This window comes from Pelobates fuscus, chromosome 1 (genome assembly GCF_036172605.1).
Source record: "Pelobates fuscus isolate aPelFus1 chromosome 1, aPelFus1.pri, whole genome shotgun sequence".
Taxonomy (NCBI): domain Eukaryota; kingdom Metazoa; phylum Chordata; class Amphibia; order Anura; family Pelobatidae; genus Pelobates; species Pelobates fuscus.
This window is the reverse complement of record NC_086317.1, coordinates 302,158,432-302,174,402: the sequence shown is the minus strand read 5'-3', so window position 1 is coordinate 302,174,402 and position 15,971 is coordinate 302,158,432. Positions and strand designations below refer to the sequence as shown.

Genomic DNA, 15,971 nt, shown 5'->3' with positions numbered 1-15,971 from the left:
GCGTAAATATTTGTAAACATAATTATACCTTTCTAAATACTTTATCTGAGTAAACCGCATAGAACACTTAACCCAATTTCACATTTTTATTTTAAGTGTTTTTATCTTGTTATACAGTATCTCAAATTTCATGGTTGTTTGGGTGGGTGTCATTTCTGCTTACACGTATCACTCTGCTCAATGTCAATGTTCAGTTGTAGTTTTCTACTCCGTCCTGAGAGGGAGTGAAATGAACATTTGCTTTATTCAAGTACCTCAAATACAACAACACATTTCCAACAGTGCATGAGGTAAAGCTAATTGGATATATGTTCATATATTTGCACGTCTGCGGACTCTGTGGACCTATCGCAGTGACTTTGGATTTGAAAAAAAGGAAGAAGTATCAGTCCAAAACTAAAACATTAATTCTAAAATAGTAAATGTAGCTATAATACATGTAATTAATAATACATGTAATTTCGCACCACTATCAGACATACTTGGTAATAATGGCCCTATTAAAGAGAAGTGAGAAGTGATATCCAGTCTCTTGGATTCCATTGCAGAAGAACAAACCATGGGATATCAATCTGCTGACTATGTATTTAACAAGGATATAATTTAATATGTAATTAAGGAATAACATTGTGATACATTCTGTCACATGTGAGGTATTTTCCCCCAACACCAATAGATAACTAAATGTTAGTTATGGGTTGTGCTAATTTGTTTAAATTAGTTTCCATTTTCATTGTACATTCTATTACCAGTTGTCCATACAGAGTCAGAGTACCATGTACACTAATTTACCCTGCACCTGCTTAAAGGAACACTATAGTGACCCAAATTACTTTAGCTAAATAAAGCAGTTTTAGTGTATAGATCATTCCCCTGCAATTTCACTGCTCAATTCACTGTCATTTAGGAGTTAAATCACTTTGTTTCTGTTTATGCAGCCCTAGCCACGACTCCGCTGGTTATGATTGACAGAGCCTGCATGAAAAAAAAAAAACTGGTTTCACTTTCAAACAGATGTAATTTACCTTAAATAATTGTATCCCAATCTCTAAATTGAACTTTAATCACATACATTAGGCTCTTGCAGGGTCTAGCAAGCTATTAACATAGCAGGGGATAACAAAATCTTAATTAAACAGAACTTGCAATAAAGAAAGCCTAAATAGGGCTCTCTTTACAGGAAGTGTTTATGGAAGGCTGTGCAAGTCACATGCAGGGAGGTGTGACTAGGGTTCATAAACAAAGGGATTTAACTCCTAAATGGCAGAGGATTGAGCAGTGAGGCTGCAGGGGCATGTTCTATACACCAAAACTGCTTCATTAAGCTAAAGTTGTTCAGGTGACTATAGTGTCCCTTTAACAGCACTATTGAAGGAATGTCCATGCATATGAACACTCCTGCAGCAGTATGGGTCAATGATGTTACCCTGTCAATGGACATGCTGCAGAGGTAAGAGTGTGCATGCCTTTTTATTGGGGTGAGGGAATGAGGAGAGAAGTCACAGTTCAACTTTAGTCAATTACAACTTACATTTTGGATCATAAACATACATAGAACTTGTCTGGATTGCATACATTATTGTTAGAAGACTAATTTTTCTGGGTGTGGCGAAAGGTTGGTACTCTATACTTCTGACTCTGTCCACAGCCCACCCTTGGGGTTTCCTAGGCTGATTTTGCCTCTCCATAGAAGAAAGAGAAAAATGAAAGCAAACTTTTCCAAATGTGGTTACAACTGGGCTAGAATATAATGTTTTCTTTATATCTAATGAAATAATAATTATTTAGTATTAAACATTAATCCAACTAGTATTATCCTGAAACCATCACTACAATAAGCGCTTAACAAACTGTTGATAAATAGGTTTTTCCTGCAGTATCAATCAATTACGACATCACAAATATTCTTCAGCTGAAGTATTTTTGCAAGTTCGTGTGTCAATGACTTATTGACAGGTCAGTGCATGTTTGAAGTAGGAACACCACTGAGAAATGTAGACTGAAGTCCAAGCCCTATTAAATGAGTAACGTAATATAGAAAATTATGTAAGACATTCTGTCAGACAATGAGGAAAAGCTTAACTGTAAATCCTATAGTAAGTAGGTCCCAGACCACTGACATCCAGTTGAGTAATACAGCTCTAAGTATTGCCTGTCTCAGCACCACATGTTATGGTTGAATCTGAGCAAGAATGAGTGCTACGTATGGCAATGATGTGAACAGACATTCTGTGGCCTGAAACTGACATCAGTCACATCGAGTGACTCAGTGCTTTCCATCCAATTCATTGTGGTCATTATTATTGCATTTATCATGAATATGTGGATTCTCAATTTCCAACTTTTAGTATGTGCTAAATATGTAAGCATTTTTTTTATGTGGCATAAAGGCATAAATGGAAGTGTCAGCTGATTGCTCTCAGCCAATGAGTGAAGCCCTGCATTGCCCAGGAAAGATAATGGTAAGTTCCTCCTTCTGGCTCTCTATGGTAATTAGAAATCACAGGGCCCTTGTGCAAGAATCAATGAAATGTCTCCTCTCTGCTTTCCACTACTCCTTAACCCCTCTTCCCCCCTCTACCTACATACGCTACTAATTAACTTGCATAATAATTTATTTATTTAGCCATAGGTAATTTAACCAAGGACACTTGCAAAAATGTATAAGGTCACTTTAAAGTGAGGCCTGTCATGGAGAAAATATTTATTTATTTAGCTTTCATGGCTATGTGAGTCGAAGAATGAATTACCTGCGTATGCGTAGCTCACCTTATCATTTGGAGATAGCACCCCCCTCATGAATTATCATAAAACTTATTACAAGACAAAAGATTTTTAAAATAGATAACCAAGGACATACTTATTTTCTCCGTACTGAGCCCAGGTGCGTAATCATTTGTTTTACTCCCCAATCTCTGGTGGTTCAGTGGGGGTATGATCTATGGTGGTCCCAGACTGCTGTTGACCGCATATCTGGGGAGCTTGTTGTCACATGCTCATCCTATTTCTCATTGATTGAGTATAGTCACAGTAACTTGGTGGCAGTGCTCTGACTCTGAGTGCCCATGGAGCACTTACCAAGGGCTCCATCACAAATTTTAATAGCTATTTTATATTTTGCCAGAATGGTAATGTATTAAATAATGATTTTGCGACTGCTGTGACCCCACTAGTTCTGCCAGTGCTTTAGTAGCAGAGGCAGAAAGTAGTGCCCGGCAGATCCCAGGTAAGATTTCAATCATTCATAAATGTTTGACTTCTTTCATTGGGGTAAGAGGTGCCAGGGCTCTAGTGTTTATGGTGTTTAGAGTGTTCCTTTAAATATTTTGTTACCTGAAAAAGCAACCATGTGTTATTCTTCTTTTTAGCCTTTACAAAGATAAATCTAGACTATTATAAACATTGTATTTATATTTAAAAACGTAATATAGATAACATATAATTCATTCCTTAAATGCAAAAACTCTATACATGATATAAAATACAATAAGCAATGATCCCTCAGTAGTTATGAATTCTAAAATCTCTTTTTTTAGTCTTAGCCACTACAGTACAAACACTAAAAAAAAACAACACGCCAGCATTCATAGTTACATAGCTGAAAAGAGACTTGCGACCATCAAGTTCAGCCTTTCTCACATATGTTTTTGCTGTTGATCCAAACAGACAAACAAATATATATCACAATGAATCTTGTACTTTTCAGCTGCTCAGATCCAGCTCTGTAATGAAGGGGATATTACTTACATTCCTTGACATTTGGTGGAGCTAGTGAGCACGCATGGCAAACCATCCCGTAGATATTTTGTGGGCGGTTTTCCAACATGTAGAACCTGATATCAATGAGACAAAGTGGCACTTTAGAAAGGAACATTTTACACAATATACATTTTAGGAACAAATTATTAAAAATTCTAAAATGTATTGGAACAATTACTTAAAGTGTCACTTAAAAATTGGTTCCCAGAGCATTCAATTGGAAATAAAATGATGAACAAAGAACTAAACACAAATAAAATTGTATCAATACAACTAGTTTTTCATGCAATATCCACAGAATTTGGGACTCCAACCCTTGTGTAAAACCCCCTAAATATTACCATAACTAACAGTACAGAAATAACAAACGTGGTAATATTCCTCTGGAACCTTGTGTCTTTCTTTATAGCTAAAATACATTCATCATTGTCCCGATTGCTCGCAATGTGGGTGTAAATCAGAATATACGATGCATATCTTGTCTTGTGAGTTTGGGAGCTAGACATATTGGCATATTGTAAAGGTTTTATAATGTTAAATATTTATAATCAATCCCATTTAAGAAATCCTTTAACACAATTAAGTCTGTGGTCATTTGCCATGTTTTACTGGGAGTTAAAATAAAAATTTCAAGTAATTGGAGATGCTTACAATTATAGATTTATGGTGTGGTCGAACTAAAATAATGTCTGCAACATTTTGACAGCTATAGCCTGCAAACACATTACACATCTTATCCCACAAATCACAGCTTATCATATTATTAGATATAATATAGATATAATATTAAAGAGCTCAACTTTTGGGGTGCAGACAAAGATTTATCTTGCAAGTAAGAAATCTGTACTTTTGCCTACTGTTAAGATATTTGTCATGGTTGCCAGCTTACTGTCGGCTCAGATTGTTGCTATTTGTTAAATTGCACCTAAACCAATTCATTTGGTTAATTCTAGGAGCTATGCACATTATAAAGAATTATATAGTCTTACCCAGGAAGGCAGGACCCGCACTCTGCATCATTCTTATCGTCCCCAGGAATAAGAACGGTGGCTCGGTAAAATCCTTCACAGTCCTTGTGTCGTCTACATATCTGGTATCCTCCTTTGGAATATTTGCCACGCGGACAAGGAACGCAGCTATAGCCTTCTTCCTTAATGCCATATCCACAGTTCTACAATGGCAAGGATATTTAAACTGATTGATGAAAACTAAACTGTATTAACAACAACTGAATCCATGTTTGGAACTAGAATCCTGAGTGGTTTGCTCAAGAATATAAAGGCAGAGTAAGAGATTGTAATGTGGTGAACACATTCCCCATGAAACATTATGTTATGCTTCTAATTCTTCTGTACATCTAACTTTCAAAACCCTTAGTATGCTAGACATTGCAAACTAATTAAAGAATTACTCCAGGCACCATGACCACTTCAGTGATTTGAAGTGGTCATGGTGCCTGGGGTCTGTATGTGCAGCCTTTCGCTTTGAAATGCCACACATATAGAGTTTAACCCATCACTGGGGGATCCATACCAGGATACTCCACTCCTGGCTTCATAACCATTACAGGTAGCCTTAGTAGTCATGAAAAACTAACACTAACACTGGACTTACCAAACCCTTTGTCTCTGGAGTGAGCCTGATATGAAACATTTTACTGTAGTCTTCCAATTTTAAATATTTGTAAAGAATTTTGCTAGTTTAGTGTGTCCCATTTGCATATGTTTGTAATGAACATGTGATATCGGAGATGATACATTTAATATTTTATATTACAGTATACAACAATGGAGACTAATAATAACCTAATATATAATGTGCCCCCCTCCCACTCCCTTTAAAAGGTATATTTATGACATCTCAGTTGCTGATGACTTTAGTAAAAGTTGGCCTGATTAAGTAGAGATTAGTCTTTAGCTGCAGAATCGGTGCTGCTCCCCAGTTTTTGTTGCAATAAAACACAAAATCAATGACTTGTGATATGTGTGTGTGTGTGTGTGTTGGAAAAACCCATTGTATCTATAATGAATAGTTCTGCAATTTATTGAACCTGGTTAGATGGGGCAGAGTCCATTTCTGGGTCTAGAGTCTAGTGCCTCACCCTCTTTAAACTTAACCAGCCGCCACTGACCTGATTCTATGTTTCACAGTCTGTAAATGCTAAATCCTTGGAATCAGCAGTATAAGGCTCTTTAGCTCCTCTTGGATAATATGAGCCAACTTCTAATAAATAACATATCAGCAGTGGTAAAAGTAACATCAGACAGGAAACTAATTTTACCAACCATAAAACCATAGGCTATAAGAGGCTGTATCTGTACAATACTGATCAATTTATGTATGTATATTAAAAGGAATGCAACCCCTATTGAAACAAGATGCACCACAATTCAAACATGCACATCTGGAATATTAAACATTAAAATATAATAAAGATTTTTTTTGAGATGTAAACATATTGTCTGCTATTGTGCCCTTGTAGCTGAAATGAACAATGTCATATTTAATGGATGAAACTTTAAACAAACAAAAAATGTGCTTCTTTGGTGAACTAGTTCGGGAAGTAGGGAAACAATTTTGTATCAATGATGCTTTTGATAAACATCTTACTCCAAAGTTTAGAACACAATTTGATAGAGAAATAAAAGGGATAAACTCCCAATATTTGGGACAAATTCAGTGTTTAGCGTAACTTGTTTGCAAGAAAATACTATAAGCATTATAAGACATTATTATAAGATAATTATCAATGTGAAACAGTTAGTGGTTGCATGCCACCCCTAGTGGAAGGGTAGGCAACTTAAGCACTCCAGATGTTGTGGACTACATCTCCCATAATGCTCTTGCAGCCATAATGCTGGCAACACATCAAGGGAGATGTAGTCCACAATATCCGGCATGCCAAAGGTTGTCTCCTTCTGCCCTAGGGCATAGTTACTTACCAAGAATGGTTCATGGCCTGGCTCACACTCCTCACAGCTGTGACATTCACCAGTTGTCTGGTTATAATATTCATTTTCACCACAGTTTGCATAATCTGCTTGAGCTGAATATACCAGGGAAACCTAAAGGAAGGGGAGATACATGGAAATGAATGCACTTGGTATCCTGTCACAAGTCAGATGTTTGTGATATATATGGGTTTGTGATGATAGCACCTTCTGTCAGTCATGCTAGCCAACTTTGGTTCAGTACATTATCAGGGTTATTCAATAATGTGAGATCTTAAAGGGAATTTGACATTTAAGGTAAAAGTAGCCAAAATGGAAAATGTCTCTGAGCCAACTATGCTTCCAGTTCATCTTCTTTGGCCTTGAATTTGAAATTCACAATAAAGCACACCTATCACTTGACAGCTACACAAGAGAGTAAAAAGTAGTAAAAGTGTTGTCATAAGTGTACGTTATGAGCAGGGCCTTGTTTACTTCTATTTTTATGTGCACATTAAGTAGTTATCTATTTGCTGTTTAAGGCTGCAGAATAGTTTGGTGCTTATAGCACCAATTATAATGGAATTCAAGTAAGGAACTGCACTCATCCAGCCATACAACCCAAGTGCAACTGAATCTAGGGCCAGCACCAAGACCTACAATATCGTTTGTAGTCAATAGAAGAAAAGATGGTCCAGGCACTACCAAGGTTTTGAAAGGCAAATTTATTGGAACCCACGTGTCCCACAGTAATGTTTCAACCAAACTTTTAATTTAAATATTTGGTTGAAACGTTGCTACTGGACACTTGGGTTCCAATAAATTTACCTTTCTAAGCCTTGGTAGTGCCTGGACCATCTTCTCTTCTATTGGCTATAAAAATTACAATAGGCAGAAAGGTCAATGCCTGCCCACTGAGACCAGCCCAGCTAGAGGAATACAGTCGCTGACTTGACCCTGTTCTGTGCACCAATCCCTAGGGTGGCAAACAAACAATTCTGTGGTACATCTTGTTCCTATGAATAGAATTGTCAAGGTCTCCTTTTACTAAAATAAAGGGGCCTAGACGAAACCATAAAAAATAGCCCACACCATTATTCTTCCTTAGTCAAAATTTGGAATTAGCCATATGTAATCAGGCCAGTTGCATTTGTTTGGGATCTCGCAGACCAGGAGTCATCTATTGGACTGACAGAAAAGCAGTGTTTATCACTCCGTAGAGTACATGTGCATAGTTCACTGGTTTGCCCTTCAGACATTTGGCTTAGTACAGATGATTTAACATGGCAACTGCCTCAGCATTTGACAACCTAGTTCTGAAAGCTGTGTGTTACTCACCACTTACTATTGACTGGGGCAGCTTCAGCAGATATTCCTGTAAATTAGCTGTTTGGTAAAAGGTGCTATCCTATGACAAGGCTGGGTTGAATGTCACAGAATTTGTATGGACCACTCTCCTGCTAAGATTGTTTCCTGAGATTGTGCTTGGTTTTATACACTTGTCTGAAATGGTTGGGGCTTCAATAGCATAATAAAGACTTCAATTTAATATTTTTGTACAAACATTTCTATTATTTTAATACCTTTGAACACACTTTTACACCATGATGTATTATTTTGAAATATTTATTGAATTGTTTTTCTTTATTGTTATATTTCTAGATTTGATATCATTTTTGATATTTTAATATTTTGAAAGAAATATCCAAAAATATGAAACTATTTGAAAAGCTTTTTGACCATGTTGTGTTGGTAGTGTTTAAATTTGTATATTTTCAAATTATATGCGTTTAAATCACACATATTTTTCATAACCAGATTTTCTTTCTGTCAGTGTGAGTATTGTTAGTTTATTAACCTGTAATACATGATTTGTTATTGCTTTACAAATTACCAATAACATTTGTTTGCAAACTGACCATGTATAATATAAAGTAATATAACAGTGTTAGAAAAAGGCATGCCCAATTGGTGTTCCATGTGTGCTCAGGGACATCTTAAAGGGACACTCCACTGCCCAAATACAAACTGAATATAAAATTGCTGTTTAGTAGATGTACCCTAATGGAAACAAGCATGCATCTAATTTATAGTGAAATAATATTTAATTTTACCCAATTCCTTACTTCTCCCAGAGACACATGGGGCAATGTTACAAATTGCAAGGAAGATCTCAAAGAAGCTGATTGTAGAGATCTCATATTTTCGTTGGTTTTAAGAAGTGTCTCTAGATAAAATCCAGAAAAGTGCTAGGACGCTTTAAAATAAATATTCAATTGAAAGTGATATAAGTAAAAGTGCATATGTAATTTTTTGTGCAGCTGCATTTAGTCCGATCACGTGGACTTCTTCTGACAAGCAATCGATCATCAGTGGAAATCCACATGATCGGTCGGATAAAACTCGTCACATGAAGATTTCAGGAGGCAGACACGGATACAGGTAGAGCAAATTGTAATTCGGTTGGGATTCGGCGTTTGTATTGTTTGGAGTTGCCAACTTACAACTTGAATGTAAGGGGTTTTAATGTTTTTGTATAATAAAATCTATGAATGGTATAATGCTATTGGAGTCACTGTGGGTTGTCTCTATTAATTGTTGATACAGGTTAACCTGTGGAATGGAAGGGGAGTGAAACATGCCTCAGTAATTTTAAGTTGATATACCCAGAGCTGGTTTGAAGTAGCTCTGGGATCTGTGAGTGCATTTCCTTTGAGTAGTTTTTTTTTTTTTTTTAAAGGGGAATTGAATTATACAGACAATCTGAACTAAGCGTTATTTGTGATTCACAGATTTTAACTAAACCTATTTTAGAAATGTTATATACAGCATACTGCATTTTATAATTTGCACGTGTATGTATATGAGTTTCAAAAAAGTAGTGATTATTTCTATGCACTTAAATGGAATCTCCAGTGCCAGGAAAACATATTACACCCTCCATTCAATGTTGCTAAAGGGGTTAAAACCCCTTCAGTGACTTACCAGAATCCAGTGCCGATGTCCCTCGGCGCTAGATCAGGCTCCGCCTACTCTCCTCCCCTGACGACGTCAGCCGGCGGGGTAGACCTTATGCGCATGTGCGGCAATGGCCGCGCACATGCATTAGACCTCCCCATAGGAAAGCATTATTTAATGCTTTCCTATGGGGATTTTGGCGATGCTGGAGGTCCTCACATAGCGTGAGGACGTCCAGCGTTGCTTAAAACACTTTTCGTGTTCTAAGAACACGGAAGTCCCTCTAGTGGCTGTCTTAACCCTGCAAGTCCTCATATAAAAACTGCAATAATTACATTTGCAGAGTTAAGGGTAGTGGGAGCTGGCACCCAGACCACTACAACGGGCAGAAGTGGTCTGGGTGCCTGGAGTGTCCCTTTAATTAAGAAGTGTCTCTGGTTTAACTTTGATTTCACACAAATGTAGATACTGTAGCTTCTCAGAAACTGGAATGTTTTTCATTGTCCAAAAGAGGATAGGGCCTGTTTTTAAATGAAGTGTTTTTTGTTCTTAGCCATTGATTGCGAATTATATGTTTTTTAGGATTATTACATTTCACGAAAATGATGCTCATAATGCTTTCTAGTTCCCCCACGTTTACAGCACACAAGTTTACAAGTGCTCAGTGCTGAGACAGCATTAAATATGTCTTACTTTACCTGAGAACTTGATTTCTAGACTATACTTGGTTATATATTGTTTTAATAAAAGTAAAAAAGTACTTACAACGATAAATGGGAATATACGAGTCCATTTTCTGCCACCCTGATGACTCATGCTCCTTTTCTACTTTAAACCTGAGGAAATAAACAATTAAACGGAATTAAAACAAACATGGTGCCCATAGAATACATTCATTTATAGAAACGTTTCCAGTTTAGCAAAATCTACAAAATACATGAACTAAACAACTGAACCTTGAAAGGTTTATTTTAGATGTTTTGCTACAAAGCTTTCTTATAATACAGGTCTAGCTGGCTAACTAAACTATGAACTATCTTGTGAATGTATTTTAAAGGCAATAGCATTCTTGACGAAGACCTATTTGGTTATAAAGGCTTGTGCTCTAAACAATCTTACTTAGCCAACACAGATATCATTTTTATTTAACTTGTTTATCATATAAAATATATGGTCTACCTCTAAGTAAATTTACCCATACACAAAGATGCTCGACATTCATTATCATGTGTCTAACACCAGCTCTTACTATGCCAAATGATTGGGAAATTCAAAATCATTTTCTCCTAAGGAACAGAGCAAACTAAATAATATAATATTTAATTAAGTAGTTTAACATGAGTGCTGGAAATTAAAATGTAACGATAAGTAACATTATGCATCTAATTACATTCTATCAACAACAAAAGACAAGCATTAATCAGATTCTTTAAACTTCAGATTACTTTGTGTTATCATTATTATTGGTATTATTAAAGGAACACTATAGGGTCAGGAACACAAACATGTATTCCTGACCCTATAGTGTTTAACCCACTATTTAGGTGGCTTGACCCCCCCCTCCCCCCCACCCCCCTATAAAAGTTTAAAACTCACCCTATTTCCAGCGCTGCGCAGGTCCGCTGGGGCTGACTCTGCCCCTTTGTGACATCATCAAAATGGCAGATTTTTAGCCAATCCAATGCTTTTCCATAGGGAAAGAATTGGATTGGCTAAAATTGGCACAGGTCGGGGCCAAATGCCGTTTTGGCCAATCAGGACCTCCTCATAGAGATACATTGAATCAATACATCTCTATGAGGAAAATTCAGCGCCTCCTTGCTAGGGTTGCTTTTTCGGGAGCACTGACCCAGGAAGCACCTCCAGTGGCCATCTAAAGAGTGGGCACTTGAAGGTGTCCCTAGAGGCAATGTAAACACTGTCTTTTCAGTAACCAGAGTAAACCTTACTCTGCTAAGACAGTCCAGCCTATGGTTCTCATGCCATCAACTGAGCAGTCCCATGTGTTTAAGAGAAACAAAATAGATCATGCAAACTACTTAGCATATTATGCAAATTAACATTTTAATAAAGCTGAGTGCTTCACATAGGTATTAAAACCTCATGTTACGTTAGTTAGAATGTCACTTTGCATGTTTTTTTTTTTTTAATAATTAACATTTTTATTACTCTATTCCCCTCTTGTTTTTATATTGTTTTTAATATTCAACATAGTTTTTTAGTTATACATAAGGCAGGAACTACTTTTTCTTATGGAGAGCATGATTTTTGGCAATAGGCGAAACTTAACCAAAGTTTAATTTCAGTTAATTTACCCACAGTCCATCAGTCTGTAAGTCACATGCAGGGAGGTGTTCCTAGGGATCCATAAATGGCAGAGGACTAAGCAACGAAACTACAGGTGCATGATCTATACATCAAAACTCCTTCAAAGGGCTAAATTTGTTTTGGTGACTATGTTTTCCATTTAAGGCTAAAGTAGCCATACTAGAAGCATAGCTGACTTTGTGAATTTTACCATTCAGTTTAATACTAAGAGTCCTTGTCTTCCCATAGTCACACCCCCATTTGAGGTGTGGCTAAGGCAGAGATTGCACACATACCTATAGCCATACTGATTTATACTAGCAGTGGGCACCGTGATAGGCTGAATGCAGACAGCTAACACTCTTAGCCAATGACAGCCGCCCATTGCTGTTCAGGCTAAATCTTACTCATTAGCCTCTGTCCATCTCAGCTGAGTCCTCTTGTATTGCTAACTCTGTTCTATGACCACCTGTGACTCTGCCTCTAACTCTAACCAACCTCTAACTTGCGTTTCTCCATCTATTCCACCAGCACCATTCCTGCAGTATGGTCAACTGAGGTGCAGCTGTCTGCCTTTATTCGCTCCTGGCGTGATTCATAAGTTTCCATGCACCTGTGGTTCTGTGAGTGGAGGAGGCACAGATAAGTTGCAATATCTTATTCCAGCCTTGATCAATATAGATAGTGCCTGCATTGGATATTATTCCTGGCAGACTGAATGATCTCTGGCAGCAGCTTCTCCTCTGACTTCTCCACGTGAGACGTCTCAGGAATGGCTGCCTAGCTTCATGCTGACACTAATCTTGCTTTTCACCAACATAATAACCACACAATTATAATCATTGTGCTTTTTACCTGATGAGTCCCTATACACCAAGAGCGCATTGATACACCTGCACCACTGGTAATTCTGCCCCTGGAAATGAGGGATATCTCGGGGGTTTATTCTTTTACAGTCACAGACTTTTATCAACTGCTCATGTAACTTATCAAGCCAGCTAAAACACATACATCGAGTGATCTCTTTTATAAGACAGTGTATTTAGAAAGTCACTCTTAAATTGACCAAAGAAGAAAGAAGCCTAAAAAATGGCCTATTTTATTCTTGGATCCCTTTCATTAGGAGACACACTGTTTTTGAGAGAATGTATAATGTACACTTGTTTGACACTGGAAGTGAAGAATGTTTAATTTGGCTAATGTCTTCACCCATCTAAGGTTGGTTACTTTGGAATGATTCCATTGGTGTGTTATTAGTCAACATTTGTTTAACCCACAACTTTAAAAAAAAAAAAGCCCTGGAAAGCTATCTTGCACAACATGATGATTTGTGTTTATCTTTAAGCAGTACCAACGCAGTATAATTCAATATGGCTTGGTAATACATTCTGACCATCAAGTGGTTTGGGTTCATTCCATATGCCAATTACCATTCTTCAGCAAGTTGTGACTAAAAGAGCACGCAGCTCCAAGAATAAGGCCCATTAAGGAAAATAATAAATACATTGTTAGAAGTATTTGAATAATGCAAGGAGAAACAATTTGGGGCATGTGCACTCCTCTTAAGGAAATCAATGAGTTTCTTATTATTTTTCTGTAATCTTTGAAAGACGGTTGTAAAGTCTATGGGTTTATGTAACAGATTGGAATAAACTATTTTATTCTGTTGTATTGGACATTTGTTTGCAACACAGTTATTTAATTTTATTATTTAACACCATGACATTTAAATATTTTTGTACTCCCTATTCCTGTCTGAAGTGGTAAATTGAATCCAAAACTATGTATGTTATAGCCAAAATCACATTTGTGAACAGTAAAAAGTGGTTTTATGATCTTGTAAACCTATATCTATTTTACATAATAAATGTAAAATCACTACCAAGTGTTGTGACTAATCATTAACTGACCAAAATAAAGCAAAACAATGTTAAAAATGTGTCACTGAATATTTAGACATTGAAGCCATTATAGACTATATATATCCATTATTTGAAGACTTAAAAAAAAAAAATTGGTCTTTAAAAATGGCATTAAATGAAAGATGTTTAAAGGGACACTATAGTCACCAGAATAACAGCTTAATGTAGTTGTTCTGGTGTCTATAGTCAGTCCCATCAGGCCTTTTCCTGTAAACACTGCCTTTCCAAAGAAATGGAGTTGCTGAATGTTCCACATAGAAATTCATTGACTTACAATGTAAAAGCATTGGATTGGCTGCCATCACCAAGTTTGATAATCTCAGCCACAGCAGCGGAGCAAGGCGTGGCCAGCTGCTGCGAGACTGGTGCGGCGTGGGAAAAAAAAGGTGCGTTTAAACACCTTTTCACTGATCTGAGAAGGGGGCTGGAGACCTAAACAGTGGGTTTACGACTATAGTGCCAGGAATACATGTTTGTGCTCCTGACAGTAGTGTCCCTTTAAACATGAAAAGAATGTGACTTTAGATATTTACTGCAAATATTTATTTTGGTTTGTCTATTACCTTTCACCAGATCTGTGAAGAAATCCTTACAATTTCTACTTGACACGGTTCATGTTTGTTAGATGAAAAACAACAAGAGTATTCATTACTTATGTCTTTTATATTTGTGTTAAGAATATAAATATACAAAACAATAGTTATTTATTAATTACTTTAATGGGGTAATGAGTAATTATGATGTATATAGTCAAACTGACGCTCGTAACAATAGTACTCTTTATATTTCTACAAAAGCAGGAAGTTGTGGTCTAACATGGACATCCCGAGGGTTTCAGGTGAATCACAGGTGGGACCTTCAGGGATCTTGCTGCCCACGCGTCTAGCCACAGCAAACTCCTCCCCTTGTGCCTGCAGACATACTGTATCCTGATAAGACTCTCCCAACGTTCTGCACACACCTTACAAATACACATTCTACAGTGCTCCATTAAACACTGACAGGAAGCTTGGCTTGGGTGCATTACACTAACCTGTACCTCCCATGTAATGGTGGAGAGGGAAAAAAGTTTATAAAGTGTTAATAGTAAAAATGTCCTAATATTCTATAAACTCTGCATTTTTAAACAAAAGTAGCCATATGCATACCTAATATCAGTAGATTTTCTGGACTACTGCTTAGAGGTACGAAAAATATATTTAAATATAAAAGAAATATATGCTCCATAGTTCTCTGTGGGTACATGACATATACACAGGCACATTTTAAATCAGCACCAGGGTGTGTGAAATAATGACCTCGATGAACTCAAGTCGTTTCATCCTGAATTACTGTGTTACTCTTTTTTAGTATCCATGGCAAATTGTCAAATGTTCAGCTTCAGTCCTGCTTCTTTAATGTTCTGCTCTAACAAGCAGGTACATGTAGCCTTTGGCGCAGCATTGCGAGTGAATTGTAACTGCCATTATGCTTGGACAAAATAGGCAAAGTGGCATAAAGCAGAGAAAATTAGGGACGGGAAAATGAAATGAGTCAAGGAGGGAGCAGCAATGGTATAGGAAGAGTTCAAAAGATGTGGGGTGGGAGAGCTACAAATGGTATGTGTCATGGTGGAACAGAGAATAAAATGTAATATAGGACACATGGTGGGAAAGGGAAAACTGAACTGGTATAGAGGTATTTAAACTGAAATGTGACAGGACAGATAAGGAGTTAAATTAAATTGGATGCAAGAAGTTTATAGGCTCTAAGATTTAACGTGTCCTGAGGTAAAAGATTTCTGGACTTGCTTCAAATGTCAATCTTCAGAGCCTTACTTTCCATTACAATGAGTGGGATAAAAGGACTTATTAAAGTCTCGACAACTATAGGCTTTTCTGTCAGTTTTAAGAACACATTTTTATATTATACATATTAAACAAATATAACATTAACAATTACAGCCAGGTTGCATGTTTAGAAACAAGTTTTTTGTTCTGGATTCTTGAAACACAGGCCTACAGCTCTAGACACAGCTTTAGCTAACAACTTCTTTGCATTTTAGAAAATGTACACCAAGGCAGTCTGTTCTGAGTTTGTGGACACCAGGAACTGT

General features: G+C 36.9%; 1 protein-coding gene across 2 annotated transcripts in view; it reads right to left on the bottom strand.

Annotated features, from left to right (window-relative positions):
• Positions 1-15,971, bottom strand: part of EDAR (ectodysplasin A receptor) — a 135,934-nt gene that overhangs the window by 33,369 nt on the left and 86,594 nt on the right. For both annotated transcript variants that reach the window (XM_063444622.1, XM_063444623.1), the window contains exons 2-5: positions 10,413-10,483; positions 6,702-6,824; positions 4,749-4,930; positions 3,748-3,833 (exon numbers count right to left, since the gene is read on the bottom strand). In XM_063444622.1, the coding sequence (XP_063300692.1) occupies positions 3,748-3,833; positions 4,749-4,930; positions 6,702-6,824; positions 10,413-10,463 (442 nt within the window). In that variant the 5' untranslated portion in view covers positions 10,464-10,483. The remainder of the gene's footprint in view (positions 1-3,747; positions 3,834-4,748; positions 4,931-6,701; positions 6,825-10,412; positions 10,484-15,971) is intronic.